General features: G+C 42.3%; 1 protein-coding gene across 1 annotated transcript in view; it reads left to right on the forward strand.

Annotated features, from left to right (window-relative positions):
- Window positions 1-228: 228 nt before the first annotated feature.
- The window catches only part of LOC133142191 (MOB kinase activator 3B), a 29,213-nt gene continuing 16,231 nt past the window's right edge, over window positions 229-13,210 (forward strand). The window contains exons 1-2 of the mRNA XM_061263260.1: window positions 229-365; window positions 11,279-11,862. Of these exons, the coding sequence (XP_061119244.1) occupies window positions 352-365; window positions 11,279-11,862 (598 nt within the window). The 5' untranslated portion in view covers window positions 229-351. The remainder of the gene's footprint in view (window positions 366-11,278; window positions 11,863-13,210) is intronic.

Consider the following 13,210-nt stretch of genomic DNA (forward strand, 5'->3'; position numbering starts at 1 on the left):
ACACTGTTAACGGCAAGTAAAAAACATCCTGAGGTAAACTTTGAAATAAGAAAATATCAAATATGATATGATGTATATGGCAGTATCATAATTGACGTTGTTTTTGAGTGAAGGCAAAACGTTCCTACTCTGTAGTCCATACACCCAAGTTAAATAATAACCAGTAATCAGTTTCCTTTTCAATTCATCTCGTGTTTTCCCATTGAGTCCACATGGCGGTCTTAGTGTAAGCGTTTCTATTGGCTGATAAAATCCGACTTCCACTTTTGTGTCAAAGTGGAGAGCAGAGCGGGACAGTCTGGGAACTCGGTGAAAGAAATTGAAGTACAGCAGAGGCGGAAAATCTAGTGGATGTACAATTTTCGGTGAGTAGTCTCGGACGATTAAGAAAGACAACGTGATAGATGTACAGTATGGTTTTCATTGCGTTTTACAATAATAGAAGTATATCCCAAGCTCTCATGCGTAGCACACTACTACATGTGCATGTGTAATGAAAAGCCGACACAACAATTTGGTATGACTTACTGCTTTTGGTGTAGGACTTGTGCTTTAAAACCTGTTCAAAATAAGAGATGGATAATTTATTTGTGGAATCCGCCTGGATGTTTCTGTCCATCGTCTCCTCTGTAGGCTACTAATCGCTAGGCTACATCATTGTTCATTGTGACAAATCGCTGAACAAATTTCCACACAAGTCCATCATGTTGCCACGATGTTTTTCCCAACCTTGTCGTTTTGTTTTTTTTACTTTAAAAGATCGAGAACATTTCAGAAGTGAAACGGAATGTACGACAACTACTTATTTGCTGATGCTCACTTGGATCCTCGGAGCCACTGTAACTTTTTATTTAAAATGTCCCTCTTCTCAAATAAAACGATTATATAACGGGTTATTCTAATTTCTGCATTTTGTTGGGATAGTCAACAATAAATAATATTGGAGTGTGAACGTCATGTTTATGAAGACAGAAAGCTACGCAGTTCTCTGATGGACTAGCTAGTATTTTAAGGCTACATGAAGGAAAAAGACGTGTAAACCTCGTTAAGTGTAACATCTGGAGAAATATTGAAAAAACCAAGTTTGGATAACGCTTTGGTCAAGTTTCTCTGGTCTGCTGTTCTTGAATTTTTTTTTCCAAATCTTTATAAAACATTTCCGGTATGCTTTTTCTTTGAAAACAAACTCTCAAAGTCTGTATTTATTTTTTCCGAGTCGACCATAAGCGGATCACATTGAGATCCCAAGCAGCACCTTAACGACGTGAGTAGGCAAAAAAGTGCAGCATATTTCTTCAGCCTACTTTGGAATTCATAGCGAGAAATGTTGTTCAAGCAATGTTTGAAAGAAAGCGTATCGTCTGCTGGAGCGTGAATGAAGTTGTAATGCAGTTATGTATAAACGGTCTACTGGCATTGGCTTTAAACTTTCTAGGTCAATCTGCGTGTAAGGACGACCAAAAAGAAGAACTGTCACGTGAGATTTAGCAAAGACTGACGGGGCAAGATGACACTGCTTTGAAACAGTCATCAAATGTTCTGGAAAACCGCAGTTCACGTCGCCTTCGTTTGCCTGAGTCGAATTAAACATTTAGCTAATTGAGTTCTGCAGTATGAAAGCAAAATATTTCCAATGCTTTTGGTTGTACATTTAAAATAGTAATAGTAAATGCTGTTGGGGCGGCCTGTAGCATAGTGGTTAAGGTGAATGACTGGGCCAGGCAAGGTTGGGGGCTCGAATCCCAGTGTAGCCACAATAAGATCCGCACAGCCGTTGGGCCCCTGACCCTGCATTGCTCCAGGGGAGGATTGTCCCCTGCCTAGTCTAATCAACTGTATGTTGCTCTGAATAAGAGCGTCTGCCAAATGGCAATAATATAATGTAATGTAATGTAATAGAAGGAAGTTAAAATTTTTTCCAGTGATTTAATTATTTTATTACAATATAGCGATATGTTTTTCTGTTTGCATTGGTTTCTGGCACATTGAGAATGGCTGTGGCTGTGTACGGTAATTCCCCGTGGCTCCTGTGTCCCGTGTGTTGTTGATTACGCCGTGTTTCCCTCTGCTTGTTGTCACTGCTAATTAAATCTGAAAGCCTCATTACACAATGGCCGCACCATGGGGAATTATTATAGTGCTGTACTCATTCATTTGTTTGTAAACAAGGTCTTAACTTTCCGGGCTCTTTAATCTCAGTTCTCGACAAATGAATTTAAAATACACATGTTAATGTGTTTTTCATGTCATAATAGTGCACCTCAGTCATGCAGAATACATTTTTTGAACACGGTCTGATTAAGCATACATACATTTGAATTATGCCAATGCACTCACACAGAACAGATACATGATCACGTTGAGCTCCATGTTTATTTTAGCATACTAAAGTTGTGTTCACATCTCATTCTCTTGTGAAGGGCTCTGAGGAGCCACATTTTGAGAATGTGAATCACTGACATATATTCCCATAGAACTGTCAGCAGGGAGAATGGGTCATGTAACACCATTAAAATAGCAGACTTTTGAAAGCCTCAGTGATTTGGTTCTTTCAGTTTCCAAGGACAGGAAGTGCAAGGTGCATGTTTCTGCTGGGATATAATTCTGATACTATAAAGAGATTTGTTTCAATGGAAACTGGGATTTATGTTAATGTTTTTTTCATCAGTAATGTAAGAAGCTTGATAAGATGTAATTGTATATTTATGGTTTAAAAGTTTTTGTTTGACCAGTTAGTCTGGAGAGAAAATCTTTCAGGTTTGACTGTGCTTAATTCAAATACAATCTCAGGTATATGGCAAGGTAACTAGCAAAATAATACAGCCTGACATATATGCTTCTGACCAGGTTTATCGCAAAGGGCTTTTCACAATGAGCTTGATGAGAATATTGCAGGGATCTCAGGAGTCAAAGGCATCAACAATCATTCCACAGTCAAAGTCACTTAGATCACATTTCTTCCCCATTCTGACATATGGTCTGAAAAACAGCTGAACCTCTTGACCATGTAACAGGGTTATCACAATAGAAACGGGGCCAGGCTCTAATGAGGTCGTAAGGCTGATGCTGTACCCCTAGCTGTTATACCACATCCCTGATGACCTGGACAGCAGAACTAACTGTAATGCCCTGGGGTACACTGTCAGTGTTTCTACATTTTTCTCTTTCTGTTTCTTCTTCTTATACAAAAGAATGCCATCAGATCAGTGTATGGTTCACTGAGGAACAGTAATGAATGTATGCCCAAATATAGGCATGAACTTAAACAGGAAATTACTACTTGAGTTATAGCCCTGATGATGCATAAAAGTATGTCACATTAGTGCACTCTGAATCTGGTATAGAACCTGCAACATTCAGAATGTTACTCAACACAGTAGCCTGGAGGCTAAGGTATATGACTGGGACCCGGAAGGTTGGTGTTTAAAGCCACGGTGTAGCCCCAATAAGATCGGTACAGCTGTTGGGCCCTTAAGCAAGGCCCTTAACCCCAGATTGCTCCAGGAGGGATTGTCCCCTGCTTAGTCTAATCAACTGTAAGTGCTTTGGATAAAGGCGTCAGCTAATTAACAAATGTATTATTAAAATATCAAAATGTTATGTCAGGCAGTCACACAATTCAGAATGAGTATTTATCTAGCGCCTTTATACAAAGCGCTGTACAATTGATGTTTCTCATTCACCCATTCATACACACACTCACACACCGACAGCGATTGGCTGCCATGCAAGGCACCGACCAGCTCGTCAGGAGCATTTGGGGGTTACGTGTCTTGCTCAGGGACACTTCGACACAGCCCGGGCGGGGGATTGAACCGGCAACCCTCTGACTGCCAGACGACTGCTTTTACTGAGCCATGTCGCCCCTATTGTGCACTAAATTAAGTATTCCGCCTATTTGGGTTCGATCCACTGCATTTAATATGACTACAGTTTAATTAAATGGTACATTTATAAAACAGTTAACTTTTAGGGAGTAAGAAAGGGTCCAACTTCCTCCTTTCTTGTAACCCATACCCACAAGGGAAGTGACCAATGGCCTAAAAGCATTTCTTAGAACGTACATTTCCTCATGGCTGGCTTTTTTTTCTCCTAAATTTGGGATGGAAAAGACTCACAGCACATAGGAAACACCTGACTGGGGGCCTTGTCTCAGACGGGAACATCTCAATGTGAACTTTTCAGAACTATTGTGATTTTCTTCTGGCCTTGCATGAGTGGAGTTACATGCTTCAGCAACAAAAGCAAAGGCAGTTCTACTTCTACTTTTTAATCACTCCATCAAGAGCGAATCTTAGCCATGTTGGCCCACTAGACTCAATAGTGATCTTGGATACTATATCATGTTGGGCATGTCTATGGTAGGCTGGTTATTTTAGCATGCCAGAGCTTTGATTATACTGTTGATAGCATTCCTCGTTTTTGTTTTTGTGATTTTATTTTCCTCTGCTATACTTGCTTAATTTTATTTTGTGACCAGAAGCGGACCGTGTTCAGGGAAGGCGTCAGGGTTCAGTGAAGGTTAAATTACTACGGAAGCTTTTAACATGTTTGGTGATTCAGGCGGTCCTGAGTGTTTAAAGACTCAACAGAAAGGAATTTGTGGTTGTGGTTTCCTGGACTGCTTGTAATTCAAGTACACAGATTACCAAGTTAAACATTTACTGGATCAAACATTGGGGCAAGAAGCAACAACTTATAGCTGGTGTCCGAGCCACACTTTTGCCTGTCCGGAACTGTCATATTATCCATCTTAAACATCAAAATGTGGCTCAGTTCTTATGTGGAGAGCCTGATGACATCACCGGCCCCAGCTACACTCAGTGAGCACTTTATTAGGTAGACGTGTACACTGGCTTGTTAATGCAAATATTTCATCAGCTGTATCAGCTTTATTATTCCCATGAAGTGAACCGTTTTATAAATGTACCTTTTAATTAAAGGTACAATAGGTCATTTCGGACTTCTAATGGTCAAGAGAGTAATTGCAGTAACAAACACGCTCAAACCACAACACTGTTTATCCAACCCCTTCTCTGTGAACACATTGATGTTGAAATGCCATTGGCTGTGGCAATTAGAACCAATTTTCAACCAATGAGCTTGAATTTTTATTATTGTACAGCTATACGATGTTTTCGCACAGTGTCGGCCTGTCAACTGCATATTTTGAAACTCGAATTTAAGGACTATAAAGACAGGCAGAGGGTGAGTCAATATGTCAGTGAGCCTTTTTCAATGATAGGAAGGGATTTACAATGGTCTTGTAATAATGTTTTAAGACAAAAATCTTATCTATTGTACCTTTAAACTGCAGATAAATGAAAAGCAGGGGATCAAACCCAAATGGGTACAATATTTGATATAGTGCACAATACAGAGGTCACTAAACCACTGACATTTGAAACACAGGACAGTATACTCATTTGCATATCCTAGAGTAATTTAATTTGGCTTCTGAATTGTGTGACTGTCTAACATAAAATTTTGAAAGGTACAATCCTACATGTTGATAATACATTTGTTAATTAGCTGACGCCTGTATCCAAAGCGACTTGCAGTTGATTAGACTAAGCAGGGGACAATCCCCCCTGGAGCAAGAGGGTTAAGGGCCTTGCTCAAGGGCCCAACGGCTGTACCGATCTTATTGTGGCTACACCTTGGCTTACACCAAGAACCTTCCGGCTCCCAGTCATGTACCTTAGCCCCCAGGCTACTGGCTGCCCCATGTTGAGAAACATTCTGAATGTTGCAGGTTCTACACCGGAATGGGTGTACACTAATGTGACATACTTTTACGCATCATGAGGGCTATAAGTCATTAGTCATGTAGTAATTTCCTGTTTCAGTCACATGCCTATATTTGGGCATACATTCATTACTGCTCCTCAGTGATCCATACACTGATCTGATGGCATTCTTTTGTATAAGAAGGAAGAAACAGAAAGAGAAAAATGTAGAAACACTGACAGTGTACCCCAGGGCATTACAGTTAGTTCTGCTGTCCAGGTCATCAGGGATGTGGTATAACAACAAGGGGTACAGCATCAGCCTTATGACCTCATTAGAGCCTGGCCCCGTTTCTATTGTGATAACCCTGTTACCCAAGACTCATTCATTCATAGAGGGCCTTTGACTCCCACTAAATTAATAAAAGCATGCAGACATGGTCATATGTCAGAATTGGGAAGAAATGTGATCTAAGTGACCTGGACTGTGGAATGATGGTTGATGCCAGACAGGGTGGTCAGATTATCTCACAAACTGCTGATCACCTGGGAACAGTTTCTACAGTTTGCAGAGAATGGTGTTAAAAACATAAAACATCCGGAGAGCAGCAGGAGCGGTCAGAAACATGTTGTTAATGACAGAGGTCAGAGGAGAAGGGCCAGACTGGTTGAAGCTGACAGGAAGATGACAGTAACACAAATAACCACACATTCCAACAGTGGTATGCAGAAGGCACAACGTGTCAAACATCGAAGTGGATAGGCCACAACAGCAGAAGACTTAATAAGTCTACAAAATAAGTCTAATAAATACCTAATCAAGTGCTCACTGAGGTTATTTCACAATGTTCACCATCAAATCATCATGGATTTTGACTTTTGGTGGGAGTTGTACTTTGGAGCTATAGTAGTTGAAAACTCGGCCTACATTCCTGTTTTCTTGTAACTCTTTGCCCTATGTATCTATGAGACTAATTTTGTACACAGCACGGCAGTGTCACTAATTTTCCACACCCCTTGGGTAGTGGGCAGGAATTTTTATGACTCCACAGCTGTGGTAATCCTGGCGATTGCTAGCACTAATAAAAAACCAGGAGAAAGACAAAGGGCGGGAGGTTGGACCTATCTACCATCAAATAGCATTGGCCTGTACTGGATTTAGATGGGTTCCCATATATAAAACTGTAGGCCCTGAATGTATTTCTTTGTTTTAAGCCTTGCAGTGGTCCTGTGTTTACAATCAAAAAAGTCTCCTCCTCTATCCCCAACCCACTCACCCCTGTTTTTACATTTCAAATCCATTTTACCATTTTTAGCTTTCCATCTCGTTTTTTTGATAGCTGTCGCCACCAAGGAAATGTAAATCCAAGGCTGAGACTGGTTTTGAACGAGCCCTGTCGGCTTTTGGTTTCACTTTGCTGTACTTTTGCTTCTTAACCTCGACCAGTGCAGTAAACAGCTAGCTACTTCGCCCCACTGTTGAAACCTGACCCCACCCCAAAGGCTCTGTAGCCACACCTACTCCTCCGGACACAGAAAAGAGCGTCACACAGAAAAATGTCCCAAACATGTTTAAGAATAACAAATACAGGTAAAGGAGCATGAAATTGATCAGAGATCAGTAGTGCATCATATAAATACCTTGGTTTGGCATGGTTATTTATAATATGCATCTAGGTTTAGCGCAATAGTAATACGCCTAGTTCAGTAACATATATCTGGATGAAATCCTCCCACCCCGAAGTGGCACTAAACCAAATTATGGGGGGCGCCCTGTAGAAGCTGCTGGTGGCAGTTCGTACATGGGTGGTCCGTAATAATTTTCAAGCTAAGATAGTTTGCTAAATCCTGCGAATAGCTTGACATAACATTCACATAATTATAGATGTGTACTCTGCAAATACAAATCTTGCACATTCTGTGTAACAATTCAGAATCACAATGAATCCAAGCTCTCCATTTGTGATAATGCAAGCCAGCATTATCACAAACATCTCACTATAAAAGACCCATTATACGGTCACTCATTTGCATGAATAAAAAATGACCTGCCGAGAAAATACAATATAATTATCACTTTAATACTATTCAACTGTTATGTGAGCAGTAGGGTTCTGTTCTGTTCTGTTATGCAGGATTGCAAGTCCATGGTTTGGCACCATGTCACCTGCAGCCTCCTGTTGATTCTGGTTACTGAGCAGAACACTTCACATTACATTACAGTTATTCAGCTGATGCTTACAGTTGATTAGACCATCAGGAGACAATTGGCCCTCGAACAATGCGGGCTTAAGGGCCCATCAGCTGTGTGGATTGTATCATGGCTACACCGGGGTTTGAACCACCAACCTTCTGGATCCCAGTCATGTTCCTTAGCTACTAGGTTAGAAGCTGCCCCCCACTTCCCTGAAAGAGCAGATTCTTCATTGATAATGCAGCCCCTCCCTGCTTCCGTCTACGTCAGGAGCAAAGCACCGAGACATATAGAAGGCCTTTGACAAGTCAGAGATCTGGAATGTGATTATGTGCCATTGAAAGCAAGGGCTGACATTTGAAATAGGGACGCTCTAAAGGAATGTTGGCTCTAGAAGAATGCCTCGATTAGCAGAATGAGCCCGCTTGGTGCTAAACCAGTCCACCTTCAGTTTCACTGACTTTCAAGTATCATGGATAATGCTGCCTTCATCAGATAGCATTCATAGCTTTGAAAACAAGTGAAACCTGTGTCTGGCTTCAGACATGAGAGCCAAAGTGATCAGGTTACACACTGACCTGTGGACTGAAGGCTAAATAGCGTGGTTGTACTATCAGTTCATTATTTAGGCTAGCATAAGTCCTGTGAAATGACAGGTTGATTGCGCAATAGACACATTTACAATGTCCATACAAGGCAAGGATTAGGTATGTGGGTTCTGTTGGATAAATGGCCAATAGAATTAACAAGAACAAGGGGTGACGGGTAACTGATTGGGTCAACTGCTGTCATTAGTTTTTGGCAAAAATAATATAGCGGACCATTGATAAACTTTCTATTTTTTTATCCTAAACACTCGCTAAAATGAGTTTGAGTGCATTTGAGTAATAAGCAATGCAGTTGCTGAACCTTGATTCAAATTTGATCTGCAATGCCTAGTTTGAAAGTTTGAGTGCCATGTTTACATGTCTCATAAGATGGGTAGGTACGAGTGGTCCCAACCTCTCTAAATAAGATAACAGTGATTGCGTCAAGTTATCTTAAATCACTTGTTTTAAGATAATTAAAAACAATCTGTTTGAATCTGTTGGTACGAGTGCATGAGGCCCATTGTTCCCTATCTGATGCCCTGTGTTTTATGACACCACAAGAATCAAATAAGCTTCCATGTCCAACAATAATATTTGGGCCTCTGAGGAAATAAACACAGTGCTTTACATTCAACTTATGTTGTTCAAGTAGGCTACCTCAGATAACCAGCCATCAGAAACAATATCCCTCACAAACTCCTTAATTCAGTCACCTTAAATAAAGACTTCATCCTTGATAGGTGTGCCTAATTCATGAACTGCAGAGTAAGTAGCATGCTAGCTAGTAGAATGCTAGCTAATTTAGGAGACTTTAGTAGTTAAAGTAGTACAAACTCGAATGAAAAATGAAAGCTGGTTTGGTTGGCAATTGTGCTCCAGAAGCCCTCCCTTTGTAACTTCATGGTTTTGTCATAGTTTAAATAGCTTTAAAAGGAGATGGGTAAGTATTGGGTAAAATTCTGCAAGTCAAACTGAGGTGGAACTACTACTGACTCTGACCATTACACCACTATGGGGGTTCCGTTATTGTGCTGTTAACCTTAATCACTTGGATTCATGATGGAAAAACACTTCCAGTGCCAAAGAATGTACTACAAAGGATACTAGGACGAGGGACAAAAACTAAGCATTTGTTTTACAGCTCATTTTACGCAAATATCACCCCGTTTTGCTTGCCAAAAATGCCTTTATTGTGGGTACTGGCTACCGTTTGTGGTCTGGCTGTTCAAACCGTCTTCTCTCTCTCTGTCTGGTTACAACAAAGCAAAGAGGGGAAAGGAACATAAATCTCTGCCCTCTCCGTTGTTAAAATGTCACCATCACAAGGAGACCTGGAGTACTTATAGGGTTAGTGCTTTCCTGTCATTTGTCTTCTTTTTAAACGCTTGTCAGGTGAACACACACTGAGTAAATACCATCCGTGGTTCTCTAAGAGCACTTCAACAAAGTGTACACAAAAATTCAGGTACACAAATTGTCAGTGAGCGAACAGGACAGAACTCTGAGAGGACAGAATCAATGGGTTTGGGGAAAATAGGGGGTCACTTAACAGGGGAGAGTTTGGATCTAGTTTGGTGACATTTCTAGAAATTTCCCTGAGGCAGTAGTGTGCCTTACAGATCACATATCTGACAAGAAACATAGGTACTTTCCTGCAGCCTGTGGAACAAGCAGTACTGAGGTTACAAGTATCTAAAGATCCCACACCACACAAGTTTATGTAAATGAAGGATGTGAACTTCCCTAAAACACTGGCCTACTGTCATGTACTTAAGCTAAGGCTAGAAGCTATTCATTTAGCCCACTCTTGTTTGGTACCCATACTGCACTGCGCCATGCCTTTTAGGAATATTGGAAGATAGCCACAGAGTTTTCAGAGCCTGTAGCATCATTGTGATCCATAGAAAAGCTTTTCTTTGGGAGGAAAGGACTGCTAATGAGTATTTGTTTGCATGGAAATCCAATTAAATTCAGTCTGACAAATTAAAATGCATCTTGTTATGCATCTTGTCAGCAGACATTTCCACCAAAAATATGCTGCGTACAATCTGGTGCCAGAATCCCTGATTTAGTTCCATAGATGTTTGTTTTTAATTGTAGGACTTTTTGTCCGTTGCTCTCTGTCAACACTCGAGTAATGTGGATGCCTTGAATGGAAGTTTAGTTTCTTCACTCGGTACATGAACAAATTCAGGCTTGTAGACAACACCTAGGATGTGAGAAGTTGTCGCTGCTTTGACAAAGCAGCACATTCATGAGTAGAAGTGGGCTGTCTCCCTGCCTTGGATTCACCCGGCTTCTCTCTGTACCGACTGACATCATCACACAGTCATCCATTGTGCCGATGCAATGCAAGTGGCAACAAGATCCCATACACAGATATCAGTCAGCAGAAAGACCCCAGTTACACGCTCCACCACTCAGTAGCACTTTTACAGTCAACAAGAGAAAGATGATTTAAGCATTCCGCCTCACTCTTTAGCATAGTCAGGCTATAATCTGAAATGTTCATTTATTAAACTGAATTAAAAAGCGCTTTAAAAGAAAATAATAGCATTACATGCAGTTACGTCCATATCTAAGCATAACATACAGGGTACATTTTTTTCAGTTGTGAAGGAGATTTAGGGGGTTTTTACTTGTTTGAGCTAGTCATTTTCCAAGCTAGTCATGAATTCCAGTTTCAGTTTTTAGTCCCTGTATTATGAAAGATTGGCTCATGTATGGACCTGCCTGGTTGTTCACTGTGCTTTTGCCTTCAACAGGAAAAGATGTCTGGATAACGTTGTGCCCACACTGAAAAACCCACCAAAAACTGTGACTATTGGTGCCAGCATTTCTACAAGCGGGGTGCCTCTCAGGCCATCGGAAAAACCCCAGCTGTTCCCCTGTCCTCCCCCCCTGATCCCCCTGGCCCCGATTCCCGGAAACATGTCCATCGCACTGAAGCAGGTCTTCAACAAGGACAAGACCTTCCGGCCCAAGCGCAAGTTCGAGCCGGGGACGCAGCGCTTCGAGCTGCACAAGAAGGCGCAGGCCTCGCTCAACTCGGGAGTGGACCTGCGGGCCGCCGTCCAGCTGCCCCACGGCGAGGACCTCAATGACTGGGTGGCCGTGCACGTCGTGGACTTCTTCAACCGCATCAACCTCATCTACGGGACCGTGTGCGAGTTCTGCACCGAGAAGAGCTGCCCAGTCATGTCGGGCGGGCCTCGGTACGAGTACCGCTGGCAGGACGACCACAAGTACAAGAAGCCCACCGCCCTGCCCGCGCCCCAGTACATGAGCCTGCTGATGGACTGGATCGAGGTGCAGATCAACAACGAGGACATCTTCCCCACCAGTATAGGTGAGTGCGATATCCGGAAGATACGCACTAGCATTAGGGATAAAACTCTGTTCTCTTTGTTAGAGGTACGCAGGCTTTTAGAGGTATACTTATCCCTAGTTAGTCCTCTGGCAACCTTCTTTAACCACCATGGCCTTGGCCGCAGCGAGGTCCTGACTTTTGTGATACCAAGCGGTTCCTTCTCACATTCTGTATTGACAAAAGTGTATCCATCTGGCCTCTTGTGTAAAGCCCTTTTGCTAGTGTAATTGCACCTTTTGACACCCAGCATTGCCCTGTTGACTTTTTAAAGCTCAATGAGAGGTCAGTTTAAAAAAGAAAGATGTCATCACAGGGTAGAAGAATGCTCCATTGCCCAACATGAAAGGGCAGGTGCAGCCAGAGCAATCAATAATGTGGAATAAAGGCTGTCGTATCACCTCAAACAAAGCAGACGAGTAACACCTCTGACCTTTGGCCTGTTGTCTGCCTCTGAGGGGGATGTGTTGTGATCCCAGGTCGCCATTATACCTGGACACCTTTGGGCAAGCTGAATGGCGCACATACCGAAAACGGACACAGAAAAGCCCTGTTTTCAGCTAATTGCTAGCCCACTAACTTTACAGGCAAATGCCGCCAAAGTCGGTGTCGTTTGAAGTAAGGATGAGATCACAAAGCAGTCTGTACGCCTGCTGCCAGTGTCTGAAAGAGATCCTAACTTGGAAGCCACGTTCCATATCTGTTCTTGTTTGCATGGCTAACATTCTCCAACAAATAGTTGAAGAAAACTAAGGGGAGGAAAGTAAAAACAAAACAAAAAGTTATGCCTCAGGCCTAACCCTCTCTAAACTCTCTGAGTAAATGTGAGGACTAGGGCTGGTCGTGACTGCCACCAGTGGATATCACTAGCAGGTAACACTATCACCCGCAGCCCTGAATTATTCAAGGATATTTGATCCGGAGGCCTTGCCAGCTACCACCACCATGTCAAGGTGAAACCATATCCAGCGGGCCTTTGTTGCCTTCAGCCTGTAATGGCAGCTGAGACGCCGTCTAGCGTCTACCAAGAGGAACTCCTTCTCCCCTCCTTTTCCCCTCCTTTTTCATGTTTGCAGATCCCCCCAGTGTTGTTAGCCGTTCACCATGATTCGCCAGCCGGCACGTGCAACCGCAGAACTGGGATTCTGTTTGTGTACAGTAGCTCAGGTTTTATTGAAAATGAGAGAAGGGTTGGAAAGTTTAGTGCGCTGTGACCAAAAAAAAAAAAGCTTATGTTGGTGATGCAGTGGACTGGTTTTTCACCAAATGTGAATGTTTGGAACCATTATGCTGGAAACTTGGGGGGGGGGGGGGGGGGGGCATATTGAGT

This window comes from Conger conger, chromosome 12 (assembly GCF_963514075.1).
Source record: "Conger conger chromosome 12, fConCon1.1, whole genome shotgun sequence".
In the NCBI taxonomy this organism is placed as follows: Eukaryota; Metazoa; Chordata; class Actinopteri; order Anguilliformes; family Congridae; genus Conger; species Conger conger.